The sequence below is a fragment of the Pan troglodytes genome, chromosome 16 (assembly GCF_028858775.2).
Source record: "Pan troglodytes isolate AG18354 chromosome 16, NHGRI_mPanTro3-v2.0_pri, whole genome shotgun sequence".
NCBI lineage: Eukaryota > Metazoa > Chordata > Mammalia > Primates > Hominidae > Pan > Pan troglodytes.
In genome coordinates this window covers 34657329-34670542 of record NC_072414.2, presented here as the reverse complement: position 1 = coordinate 34670542, position 13214 = coordinate 34657329, and the positions used below count along the sequence as shown (strand labels likewise).

The 13214-nt window shown below is 50.4% G+C and overlaps 1 protein-coding gene across 12 annotated transcripts in view; it reads right to left on the bottom strand.

Moving 5' to 3' along the window:
* The window catches only part of STARD9 (StAR related lipid transfer domain containing 9), a 144967-nt gene that overhangs the window by 25618 nt on the left and 106135 nt on the right, over positions 1 to 13214 (bottom strand). For 9 of the 12 annotated variants that reach the window (XM_063794788.1, XM_063794785.1, XM_001144280.7 and 6 more), the window contains 4 exons: positions 1586 to 11815; positions 1203 to 1400; positions 605 to 788; positions 48 to 185 (listed from right to left, as the gene is read on the bottom strand). In XM_063794788.1, coding sequence (XP_063650858.1) covers positions 48 to 185; positions 605 to 788; positions 1203 to 1400; positions 1586 to 11815 — 10750 coding nt within the window. Of the gene's footprint in view, positions 1 to 47; positions 186 to 604; positions 789 to 1202; positions 1469 to 1585; positions 11816 to 13214 lie in introns of all 12 variants that reach the window. The other 3 variants (XR_010151627.1, XR_010151628.1, XR_010151629.1) reach the window with 1 other exon arrangement.

The following is a 13214-nucleotide window of genomic DNA, read 5'->3' as shown; positions in this document are numbered from 1 at the left end:
CTTGGCAGTCCAGGCCCCTGGCTCATTCCCAACATCTGCCTACTCACCATATTCTCTGGGAACTGGAGCTGGCCTGACAAGGCTGGGCTGCTATTATAGCCAGAGGTCATGCCAGACGAGAGGCTTCCATTAGAGCTGGTGCACAGGGAGCTGGAATTGGCCAAGGTATGTAGTTTATCCTCTTCCTGGGAAGGACAAATCACCATTAACCAGCTTCTGATGCACCCTCACTTTCCCCAGGCCATGCCTTTTCCTGCCCAAAGCCACCCCTTCCCTGCTCACCTCTACTGCTCCTTCACCCACCTCCCAGGGCCTCCCTGACTTAGCCTCACATGCCCTGGCTTCCTTAAAGCCACCACTGCTCGTATTTCCCCACACCCTGCACCTCACACCAAAGCCTCTTCCTCCCAGGCCGTGGCCTGGGGAAAGGAGCTGGTGTGATGATGTAAAAAGACAGTGAGCCCAGCTTTGAGTTGACAACAGGGGTCCCACAGCCTCCTCCAAATGTTATGTATGTCCCAAGACTCAGAGGCGGCCACGGTGAAGGTGTACCAGTCTGAGGTCCAGGCCTATCCTGAAATCAGAGGCATGCCCCACTCCACACCTTCAATAGCTGGGAAATGATCTGCTGGTGGATTCTCAGCTTCTCTTGTTCAGTCCGCTCCCGCAGTTGGTCTCGGGCCCGGGCAATCTCCACCTTGGCCTCCTCATGGGCCTGCTGGTAGTCTTGCAGCATCAACTCTATGTCAGAGGGTGTGTGAGCTGACCTTGACACTGACTCTGGGCTCCTGAGGAAGATCACGGGGTGGAAAGAACATGGTGGGTGGGTGACAGTCCTGGTCTGTCCATCCAAGGCTAGCTTGGATGATACCACCTTCTTAAAAGACCCAACCTCCATTTGCCCACAGGGTTTTAAAGTATGATTTTTTAGCCTCAGGAGAGGTTGCTGGACAGAGAGAACCAAGCCACCTTGAGACCCAGGCCTGCAGACTTGCATAGCATGTCAGAGCCCTTCTGTCCATCATTTCCTGTGCCTTCTCTCTGCCCACCCCCTCCCTCATTCCATTCCCTTCTATGTCCTCTTTCCATTTACCCTGTCTCCTATAGAGAACCCTCCAGGATGCTAAAACTTCAGCTCCTGCTCCCCATACTCCCCTCCCCCAACAGAGCCTGCTCCCAGCAGGGTTCTCGGTCCACACTACCTGGTGGTCTCCACAACATCCTTCCTCAGTTGCTGCAGGTATTCTCGGCGTCTGCTGGGCAAGTCAAGATCCCAGATGAAGAGATCTTTGTTGGGCAGGAGGCTCAGTTGTTTCTGAGGGCTAAGGCTTCGCGTCCGGCAGAAGTTCCCAAGTCGCTCAGCCCGCTCTCTCCTGAGGGTCTCAATGGCCTTTTTTTGCCTGAGGCAAAACACGATTCGCTGAAGCTGGCCCTGAATGTCCTTCACTTTAAGATCTATCTCTGACCCCTGGAAGATCCCAGAGATGAACCAGGGCAGAGGAAACAGCAAGCTATTAGCTTTCTTGGGTTCTCTTTCCTCACAGCCCACCCCTTCCCCTCCCGACTCCAGGCTGGGCGTCCTTACCGTGCATAGAGCTCCTTCCAGGTGGGTGTCACAGGTTCATCAGCAGCAAGCGCCTCCCCTGTCCCACTCTGCAGCACCTGGAGCAGGGCATCGGTCTCCCCAAAGCCGTGGTGCAGTTTCGCTTCTGTGAGCTCCACGCTGAGTGAGAGGTTCTGGGCCCCAACTTGCAGGGGGATCTGCTCCCTCTTGGACCACTCAGAATCCTGGCTGTGGTCATTAGGAGGTTGTGGGGGACTCTGTTCCTGCTTTTCAGAGCTGAGATCACCGCTGGCCCCCAGCTCCTCCTCAGTCATGTCCAACACCCCAGGTGAGCCCTTCTGAACCCCACACCAGTTACTAAATTTGTTATGCACCGGGAGGTCCCTCAGACTGTGGTGCTGGTGCTCAGGGGCCATGCACATCTGGCAACTGAAGCACAATAACTCCTCAGGTTGGCAGGCCTGAGGGAGGCCCAAGGCGGAACCTCGGAGCCCTGCAGTATCAGTCAACTCAGAGACAGGGCAGGGGCTGAGGTGCTGGAGGCCTCCCCATGAAGAAGGTCGGTCCAGAGTGCATTGTGGTTCCCCTGGAGATGCTGAACTCTCACCTCCATTTTCTGTCCTGCTCTGCCACTGACTTGGCTCCCTACCGCTCAGTGGGCAATGCTCCGGGGAAGCCACCTTCTCAGGCACAAAGCTGTTGCCCAGCCTTTGGCTCCTGTGCCTCAGTGGTGGTGGCAGCAGTCTGCTTTGGACCCCGATAGTTGTCCTGGGCTGAAGCTGCTGAGGGTGCTGCCCTAAGAAACTAAATTGGAGTTTTGGACTCTGCTGTGGGCTGTGTGGGGAGTGCAACTCAAGGAAGGACCTCCCATTACTCCTTTGTAAGGAACTTCTACCTCTCTGGGAGCCACCTAACTCGTCAGTGGTTTGGGAATAATTATCCATTGGAGTCCTTGGGGCATCAACAGGGTCTGGGCTGGAGTCAAGCTTCTGGTGGCCTTCAACAGGGTGAGCTGAAGGGGCTGAGAGGGTCAAAGAGCCTGGGGAAAGACCCGGCTCTTGGGTGCTGGCACTAAGAGTGAGGATTGGGGAGGAGGCCCTGTCCACCAACAAAGCACTTGTGGGGCCCAGCTTCTTCTGGACCCTGGAGTCCCCAGGATACTCGAAAGTACTGGGAAAGAGCCCTGGGGAATGAGGGGAGCTGGGACTGGGACTGCTGACAACTAAGCAATGTGACTCCTCTGGCTGGGAGCTGGGAGGCAGGAAAGCATCAGAAACTAAGGGGCTCACAGAAGGAAGATGCTGCCCAACGGGGGCTTTCTGAAACCTCAAGTGGGATGAGGGTATTGAAGGGCTCTGGGGCTTGTAGGGAGTGCTTTCTTCCTGAAGATACAGGAGCTGAGCCATTTTCTGTGCTGTTTCCTCTGCCTCTCTCTTCTGAGGTACCCCTGGCACATCTCCCTCTTCTTGAGACACAGTCGAGGTATCTGAGCCTAGCCCTTCAAGGATCACATTGGCTCCCTGAGGTTCAGCCTCTGAAGTCTGGAGGCACAGGGTGGGTAAGGTGAGGTCAGTCTGGCTGCCCTCATCCACAGTGGTCTGAGTAGAGCCATCCATCATCAGGGCCTGTGGGGCTTTATCTGGGATGTCCCTCTTGGTGTTCTGCTCCCTTCTGGCCACATCTGGCTGGGAGAGACTCCCAAGCAGCTCTGAGGTACTGTGCAGGAGCTGTGAGAGGTGGAGAGACAGATTGTGCATGCTGGTCCATGAGGCCAGATCAAAGGCTGATACTGCACTGGCTTCAGGCTGAGCAAAGGAGATGTCAGTGCTGCTCCAGTGGCGCCTGTTGCCGAGGGTCTGTGTGCCCTGTTCGAATGTGTTCGTCCTGGTCTGTCCCACAGGGCAGCCTGCCTCTGATGGATACAGCAGCATAATCTCATCCACTGGACCTGCAGCACTTCCTTCGGCCAAGGGGGGCTTACTCCTCAGACAGTCTGCTTCACCAGAAGGGCCCCTGAACTGAGGCATTCTGTCATGACCCGAAGTGGGGGCTACTCCTTCAGGGCTCGTCGGGATGTGGGGGTCTCCTAAGGCAATTGAAGAACTCCCTCGGAATACTTCCCAGGCCTCATTTGAACCTTGGGCATTCTCAGTGCTGCTGTGTGTGGTTGACAGATCACAAATATTGGCGTAAGTGCTGAGGTGGGAGTGGAAAGGGGAGTTCTGGTCTTCTAGGCCATTGTCCATGCTGGAGCACCGGGCCACATTTGATAGTGTCAGCCCCTGGGGCTTCTGGCTGCAGGAAACATCGACTGCACTGCCAGACATATATTGCTTCCAGCTGATACGTGCAGGCTCCTCCGGACGCCACGGCAGCGCATAGGGACTGATGTCACTGGAGCCAAAGTGCAGCATTCCTTTGTCCATCTGAGAGCACCAATTTTCTGGCCTAACCTGGACACCCAGTTTCTCTCGCTTTCCCTGTTGGGCTTGTTCCAAAGTACCAGACATCCAGCTGGTCGTGAAATCAGGGGTTGGCATGTGTGAGAGTGTGGAAGGCATTGGATAAGGAGGGGTGGCAGGCTTCAGGTGCCTGTGATCGGTAGTCCCATCATCCAAGCAAGATGAGGCTTTCTGATTGCTGTCCTCAGCCTGCAGAGATGTTCTTGCCACTGACTTTCCTGAGGAATAGCCCCTGAGATGTGGGTTCCACAATCTGTTAGGCCCCTGTGTATCTTCGTCTGTAGGGGAAGGTGGCTCCACACTCAAGTTCAGCTCCTGAAGAGAACGAGAAGAGCTGACAACTGAGAACTGTGGTGTGGGGGAGGACCTGGAGTGTTTGGGGCCAGAGAAGATTGTAGTCACAGGAAGTGCTGGCTGCTCTCTGCCAGTGTAGAGGTGGCCAGTCCTCTGAGCAGCAGGCTGTGATGTTTCATTTTGCCTCAAGGACACAGTGGCTGGGTCTTTGAAGCCCTGTGATAAAATCTTGGACACAGGAGGCTTGGCCACAGCCACCTCCTCTCTCCCAGCATCTAAAATCTGACAGCCATCTAAGCCATCTTCATCAGGAAGGGGATTCACACCCTGGGCGAAGCCTTCTCCACCACCTGAAGCCTGGTCTCTGTGCTGCTCTTCTTCCTGCCAGGGACTGTCTTCCTGGGGGCTGCAGGTATGTTTTAACCTTGCTACAAACTTGGCTTGGGAATCCAAGCGATTGTGATCCCTCAACTCAGTGGAAAATTGTGGCTTTTCCAAAAAACATCTAGTGGTATTTTCTAAACATTCATGCTGTGGCTCTGCCACCAACTTGCTCTCAGCAGACCCTTCACTTAAATCCGGGGTGTGTGGTCCCTGAGTTGTTGCAGGCGGTTCTGGATTGGTTTGACACACCTGTGCATTCTGGTCACCTACAGAGCTGTCCCTAAAATGCCTCAGAGGCTCAGAGTACATGCATGCAGGGAAAGACGCAGCCTCAAGTTCTGTGCTTGCTTGCTTCTCAGCAACCTTTTTCTCAGGAACCCCTATTAACCCTACGCTTCCATCAGTAGCTGAGTGGCTGAAGGAACCTGTCCTCACGTCAGGAGCAGAAGGGGATCTGCAGCCTTGAGCTCGAGATAGGACAGCAGCCACAGTAGAAGGCTCACAAGTGCTGCTCTCTGTTAGCCTAAATTCCCTGTTAACATCTTTGGGCTCAAGGCCATGTGTCAAGTGCACATCAGGTCCCCTAGAGGAGATCTCTCCTGTCTCATCCATTTCATAGGCCCTGGAAGGTACTACACAGGGTGGGTGGACAGTATGTGGGGCAGCCTTGAAAGGCTCCTTCCCTAGGTCACCATCTCTAAAACACAGTAAAGTAGAGGAATGGGAGGAATAAGCATGAGTAGCAACAGGTTGAGAACTGCATGGCTGTCGGCAAGGAAGAGTTCTGCTCTCTTTCCCTCTAGACGGGCTGAGAGTCCTGCTGCCTTCAGGGTTCCTTGAGAAGACAGGGCCATCTAAAGCTTCCCTTGGGTGTCTACATGGGGCTTCCTCCCCAATTCCCTCAGGATTTGCACTTGGTCTTTGATCTGGCAGTGGAATTGGTCTGGAATGTTTGCTGCCAGCCCTGCAGACTTCTGTCAACCCAGACCCAACACTCTCCTTACACTGCACACACTGCTGTGTGGGAGCTTCCAGTGCAACCCTTGTCAGAGCTCCAGGCAGAATGGTATCTTGTTTGGGACTTGCCCTACCTTCTTCAAAGCCAGTAGAAGCCTCAGGGCATTGGACATGGTCTTGCTTAGGCCCTGAGGCACTTGTAGAATTCTGAACATCACAGGTCACAGACTGACTTTCAAAATGGGCTGTTTTTTCTCCCTGTGCAGTCACTAACAAATTATCTGAAACTTCTCCATATGTGGTGTCTAGAGTTCTGGGTTCCTGATGCTCTGGGCTGCTGTCCTGACTGCCAGGGGGTATGCCCTCTGCAGTCTCCTGCGGAACTGACTGACTTAGCTCATGCAGAGTCACTCTAGGATCATCACAAGGGGCCTGAGAAGATAAGGCAGCCACTACCTTCTTTGATACTACCCTCCTGACCTCCTCCACAGGTGCTGAAGAACGAAGACTGTCTGGGGCCAAAGGATCAGCTGAGGAAGGTGTTCTGGTTGCATCTTTCTTTTTCTCTATGATTTCAGAAGAACTAGAGTGACATATAAATGGTTCACTTGCTCCCGCGAACTGCCTCAGTTCTCCAGTACGATGTTTCCTGTCTTGAGCAGGAGCAGCATGGGAGAAAGCCTGCACAGGATCCCATGGCTCTCTGTCAGTTTCCGTATTGGGCAGAGATTGAAAGCTGTCTGCAGACAGAGATGTGGCCTGGACTTTCCTCTCATCAGGTAACAGATCTATCTGCCCTGCTTCAGCAGATAGAGATGCCACATGAAATCCTGGTGCTTCACCCTCATTCCTGGTCTGGTCTGATGATGACTGGTCTATTTGTTTACACTGAGGCCTGCCAGCAACCCTTGAAGAACATTCCGGTTCTAGTAAAGTTTCACAGTAAGAAAGGACTGTGCCCCTGGCCACTAAGTCATGAAGCTGCTTTCTCTGGGCCTTTGCCTGTCTGATCTCCTCCAAGATGGCCAGGCACATGGATGCATGGTCAGAGGGCTCCAACAGCCTAGGCTCTGGACTGGGCACCCTCGGCAGGGAAACAGGTGCTAAGGAAACACCACTGGTCAGTCCGACGTCCTCAGTCTCCTTCTCTGCCTTCTGCCTTGGCTTGCTGGCTTGGTCATTATCCTCTTCCAAGGAGAAGCTGACCCTCTTTTCAGGCTGGCTAGAGACCTTGTTCAGTGAACTGACTCTTATTTCTTTTTGTACAGCCACCTCGGCTTCAGAAGCAAAATCTTCACTGGTACTGAAACCCAGCAAGGTGATTCTGAGGTCCTTTCCATGGTCTTGGGGGCTGGTGCTTGCTGAGATCCTGTCCTCTGTCCCCAGAGGAATGCTCTCTGGTACACCAGATTGACTATGAGATCCCATGGCCATGGATCGCACAGACCCACACCAGGCAGTGTGTGCCTCAGAGGAACGCCCCCTAACATTTCCTTCGGGGCTGTGGCTTCTGGTCTCCGTACTCTGGTCCTGATGCTCTACTCCAGTTACCAAGGGACTGTTATGAATTTTCAACATTGTGAGATCCAGCACACAGTCAAGTGAAGAGATGCCTAGAGCAACAGGTACATGAAGACACGTTCTTGGCCACCTTGGAGAATTCAAGGGCAAGGTATTACTCAGGTCTTGGTGAAGAGGAGCTGTACAGAATTCTGTCCGGCTTAGTAATGGGCTGACAGTTTCCTGCCTGAAAAACGTGTCCCTACAAAGCTGGCTGAGACTAGGAAATTTCTGAGTCACTTTATTTTCTTCCTGAAGGCTGCCTCCCCTTTGCATAGGCATTTCTTCAACTTTACCTTGAGCTTTTGGCTCTTCTTGGTTGGAACTACTTACGTGTTCAGCTACTTGGCTTTCCTGAAAACCTTTCACAGTCTCCAATTCCTCAAGACTTCCTAAGCCCCAAGGCTGCCCTTTGAGACTTGCTGATGCTTTTACAAACTGGCCATTATTCTTAGAAGACCTCTCTAGCCTGGGTTGCAATGGCAGAGCTCTAGCCAATGCTTTCATTCTCTGTGGGTGAAGAGAAGTGTTGGTGAACTCTCTGCAAGTTGTGTGTTTCCCTAAAGAATCACAAATATCCCTGGCAGTTCTGTCCGATCCAGCTGGGTGAGTGTGCTCTCTCACAGGTTCACTCTCTCGTACACCTTCCCTTGACCTGAAGGGGTTTGGGGTGATTTTCTGGACCTGGGGATGGTTCCCAGTGCTGTTAACCTCCATTGCTCCAGCTTCACTATCCCTAAAGACAGTATCATCTGTCTGTCTTGGAGAAGATGGCTGATCCTTAGAGGGCAAAGGGTTTCCAGAGCTGTCTGGCCTAAAGGCATGGTCAGTCTTCTCCTGCTCCTTCTGGTCCTGGAACACCAACTCCTTATCGGTACCTGGTGTGTGGGAAGCATGAACCTGCTTATTCTGCTTAGATTCAATTTCTAAGATGCCATTTTCCAGCTGCATTACACTCCTAATTAGCCTAGCCATTTCATCAGTATTATTAACTCTTTTATTCTGTTTCTTTCCAGAAGGTTCTCTGTTGGGATTTAACATTTCTTGTGACTTGCATTCACTGGGGTTTCTTTCCTGAGGGCATGCAACTAACTGGAACCTTTCATATGCAGGCTTTGTACCTGGAAGCTTAAACTCTTCTGAGCTATCTTTGGGACGAAGACCTTTTTCAAGAAGCCCAGTTTCATTTTTCCCTTCCCACTTAGGGGTTGGGCCACCATCCTGGGCCACCATCACTGGGCTGCTTACTCTACGATCTACTGATCTGGATTTCAAAGAAACAGCACTTTCCCCTGGCATGTCTTTCTCAAGGCTTACATTGATGGTCTGCCTCAGAACTGTATTCTGATCCAGCTCTTCTTCCTCTTGTGCCTCAGATTCACGAAAGAGGAGAGACTTCCCAGACTCAGTGCTGTCTGAGGAAGCACTGCAACAGGACTGAGCAGTGACCTCTCCTCCCTCAAGTGCTGGAAAACTGTGTTTTTTATTTAAAATTACAACTTGGTTTTCAAATTCACATACTTTTGTGCTGGTAGAGGGGAGAAAATGTCTGTTCTGAGTAACAGAAGAATAAACTGAATCATGGCTTTCTTCTGTAATATTTCCAGGGCATTTACCTGATTCTCTGATGACTTCCCTGGTATTCAGATCAACTGGTATCTCAGCTGTGACCTGCTGAGATGAGGCAATCTTAGAATTCTGGTTTTGTAACAGCACTGGCAAATTATTCTTCAAATAAGCACCTTGGAGAGCTTGGTGGTTGTGACCAAAGCCCCAGGCTTCCCTGGGGGGTGGGGAAGGTACCCTTACTTCTCTGCAAGCTGGAATCTCTAAGGCAGTTTCTGTCAGGGCATCCCTGCTTTTGGTCACATAGAATGTTTCCAAGAGTGGGGGCTGCAGGGAAGATGACAATGGATTCCAGGGAGCAGAGTGAAGGTATAGCTCTGGACCTGAAGGAAGGGCAAAGGAAACATTTATGTGTCTTCTAACTGCTTCCTTAGAGCTCTCCTGGCAATCTGTCTTCTCTTCCTCTAGTGGGTAGTGGCTGTCGGGACTTAATTGCCCTGGCTGGACTGCACTATTTTTCCTGAGAGGAGCCCAGCCTTGGGACCAGTGGTCTGCTTTGGTGGCTGTAGTGACATTACTGTGACAAGCGTTCTTCTGGAAAAAATCCTCATCAGAGGAAGTCATCAGTCCAGGTTTCCTGCAACTCTGAAGGCATTCTTCCAAGTTGTTCTGCTTGACTTCACATGCTTCTGTCATGGAATCTGGCATCGCGTTCTCTGCTGCAAAGACCTGTGCATTTGTAGATCGAGAAGCAGACAATGATTCTAAGTCTGCCGAATAAGTTTCGTCATAACTCGCCTCTTTCTCACTAGTGCTAAAGAAATCTGAAACACCTTCTAATTTGGCATTTAAACTGTCCTGTTCTTTCTCTGCCCTCAAACGCCTGATTCTGGACAGATGGATTGGAAAGTTGTTGAGATTCAGATTGCTAGATACCCTAGGGCCAACTGGCAATAGAGTATCTCCTCCTTTGCTAGAAGCTTGGGCCAGGGAACCAGAGTCTTCCTCAAGGTAGGGGTAAGCTGGCTTGGGTGCTCCTATGGCCTCCAAAACAGGACAAGAGAGTTCAAGGAGGTACTTTTGCTGAAGGGCAGACCAATCCCTTTCATGGGTGCTGCCTACATGAGTCAAGGTGGTGGCAGAGGCAGCCAGCACGTTTGATACACTAGAATTGTGGGATGCTTCAGAGCTGCCCTGCTGGGTCATGTCAGGGATACATCTGCCCTGAAAGGTGCCATCAGCTCCTGGTTGAATAAGCCTTTGAATTCCCCAGAGAGACAGCCTAGATGTATCAGCAGCAGAGGCTGTGTGCTCATCTCTTGCACTGCAGAGGAGCTCAGTACTGCCTTGGTGCAGTTTGGAGCTATATGGCAGAACCGTTTCTGCATCTGATGGCTTTAGTTCCTCAGTATTTGGCCAGTAACCAGGCCTCTCCCCCTTACAGGGGTGAAATTCCTGCATATCAGGACTTGGACATAAAGAACCCACTATTCCTGGGGGGCTGCTGGGGTTGATCTTAGAGTCACAGGAAAACCAGGAATCCATGGACATCAGTGGGCTCTCTCTTGAAAGCTGCATGCCTTGGAGAGAGTCGGCTTGTTCAGAGTAGCTTGGCTCTACCTGTGATTCAGCCTGCTCACAATGGGGTTGGAGCTCACAATGGGGTTGGAGCTCACAATGGGGTTGGAGCTCACAATGGGGTTGGAGCTCACAATGGGGTTGGAACTGAGGATCAAGGTAAAACGAACTGCTCATTGGCAGGACGGCATCCAGCCTAGCTGCTGTTCTGTAGTTGATGGGACCAAGCCTGCATATTGCCTCTTGGTCCATTACAGGCAGACTAGAGTCCTCCAGGTGCCAAAAAGTCTCTGTGGGTATCTCGTCAGCTGAACCAGGGAAAGGTTCTTCTTGCTGATCTTCCCCCAGTTCTTCCTCTGCATCAATCAGGCTATCCAAGGAGAAGCTCCTGTGAGTTTGAGCAAGTAGGTCACTGTCTGAGGCTGCAGTGAAGCCCCTCACAGAAGCTCTAGTTCTGGTCCTGGGTTGGCCACGATTGTTGGTGGGATGATTGCCCCCTAGCCTGTTTTTGGGGCTTTGGTACCTCTTCTCAGCCAGTGAGTCCTCAGATAGTTGGCTGTCATCACTTTCAGAGTTCTCTGGCTCTGGGAAATCCCATTTCCTCTCCTCTGGCTTCAGTGGCTCTATCAGGGCTTTGGCATAGACACATGAGAGAGAATCCACTGAGTAGTTGCTATCTGTGTCAGATAAATCATTGTTTTTTTCTCTTGAATGATCCATTACTGGGCTGAAATCTGTGGGTGGGACCATGGTGTCTGGGTCCCTTGTATTTTGTTGTCTTTTCAAAGGACTGCCAAGAGGCAAGTGAGAGGACTTTTTGGTAATATTTCTGACCCTAGTTGCCAGAACCCTCTGATGCCTTTTTGATGCCCTGCTTGGAGAAGGTGGTTTGTATTCTGTCCAAAAAGTCTTGACTGCCTTTCCGTGCCCAGCAGTCTGCCTGGGTCCATGAGGATACAAGGAATTGCAACTGGCTCCCTTAGCAGCCTTGTGGGTCCCAAGGTTCCCTTCTTTTCGCCACCCAGCTTGTGTGTGGCTAGGGTCTGCTAGTCCCTTCGCCCCTCTGGTCTGGGTAGTAGAGGTGAAGATCTTTGGCTCATGCCTTGGCTTTAGTTTGTTAGCTGATTTCCTCAGAGATGCTAAGCCCTGGCTCACCATCTGATGGGGCTGCTTAACCCCCATCTCCATTTCCTGGATGCCAACAGAGTTGGGACTAATGGTGAGGCAAGCGTCTGGAGCTGAGGCTCCCTTCCTGGCCAAGGCTGCTCTGGCTGTGCAGGGCTGCCCATGACCTGAGGAATGCAGGCCGTTCTTGCGGAGGCACCCTGTCCTTGCAGGGTAGGAAGCAGCCTGTGGCAAATGCTCTTCTGATGATGTTTTCTCTGATGTTTGGTGTGTAGGGTCAGGCCTAGGTGGCAATGTGGTAGAGGGATCCCAACTTAGGAAAATGCTGTGAAGACAAGGAAAGCTATCTCAGAAGATGTGAGAGGTACTACTTCCTGTGGACAGAAGGAGGTTAAAAACAAGGCCAGTGTCACTGTCTCCTATCGACTTCAGACCCAGAGAAAAGCTCTCTAGGTATAAAAGGAAATTGTGGACTCTAGTCCTAGTTCTCCAAGAGGCTCCAGGCCCACTCTGTTCCTCAATTTCTTCATCTTGTTAAAAAACTGAACTGACGCTAATCACACTTGTAGGGAAAGCTTCCTATTAATAGGCAATATGAGGAATAGAGGAACAATTTAAATGGTATTATGAGGAACCAAAAGATAAATCTATAGAGTGATACACATTCTACAGAACTATAATTATCAATAATATGAAGAAATAAAAATAATGATTACAAATAAAACAAGAAGAATGATTAAAAGAAACCTGAGAAACAACAAACAAATGCAGTGTGTAAATCCTACTTGGATCTTGATTTGAAAAACCAACGGTTTCAATGCTGAACCATGTTAGAGAAAAAAGAGAGAGAAAAAAGAAAACTGTAAATAGTTTTGGGCAGCAGAGAAATTTGAATATGGCCTAGGTTTTAGAATACATCAAATAATCTTAATTTTGGTAGCTGTCACAATAACATTGTGGTTACAAGAAAAGTCCTTTTTTTTTTTAGAAGTATATACTTAGAAATGTAGAACTAAAGTGACATGGTGTCTAGAAATTGCTTTAAAAAACTTCAGAAAATGGGAAGGTAGGCAAGTGTGTAAAGCCTAATAATTGCTGAATAATATCAGTGATACATATACTATTCTTCCAACTTGGCATATGTTTAAAATTTTTTCATAATAAAGTTTTTTTAAAAAGCCCACCTGGTACTTTGAAGACCAGAGAGGTGAGCAAACACAACACTAACAGACGTTAATTGTGAATGTCCTGTGGACAAGAACCTGTGCTAGGTCCTGAGGATACAAAGAGGTATAAGACACAAACCCTTGCTCCAAGGAGTCTGGGAGATAATACAGCCCTGCCTTGATGGCATGTAAGAAGTAATGGAGAAAAGAAACAAGGAAGGTCCCAACTTGAACCTGGGAGTCAAAAAGATAGCTCAGTCACCAGGTGGGAGGTGGGGTGAGAAAGCTCACTTGATGTGGCAGGTCGAGGAGGGAGAGGGAGGGAGGTGGTGTAGGAGTCAAGAAGTCTGGTTACAGGCATGACAAGATTGAGGTGTGACATACAAGGAAACGTATATGGATAGCCCAGGTCTAAGGAACAGATGAAAAATGAGGCCGAGATCCTTACTCCTAAGATGTTACCAAAGAAGCAAGAATTGCTACTCAGGGGGTAAGGAAGATGGGAAAGGCCTGAATCTAAAACGATATACACAGAAAGAAGAGTAACCAGAAGATGGA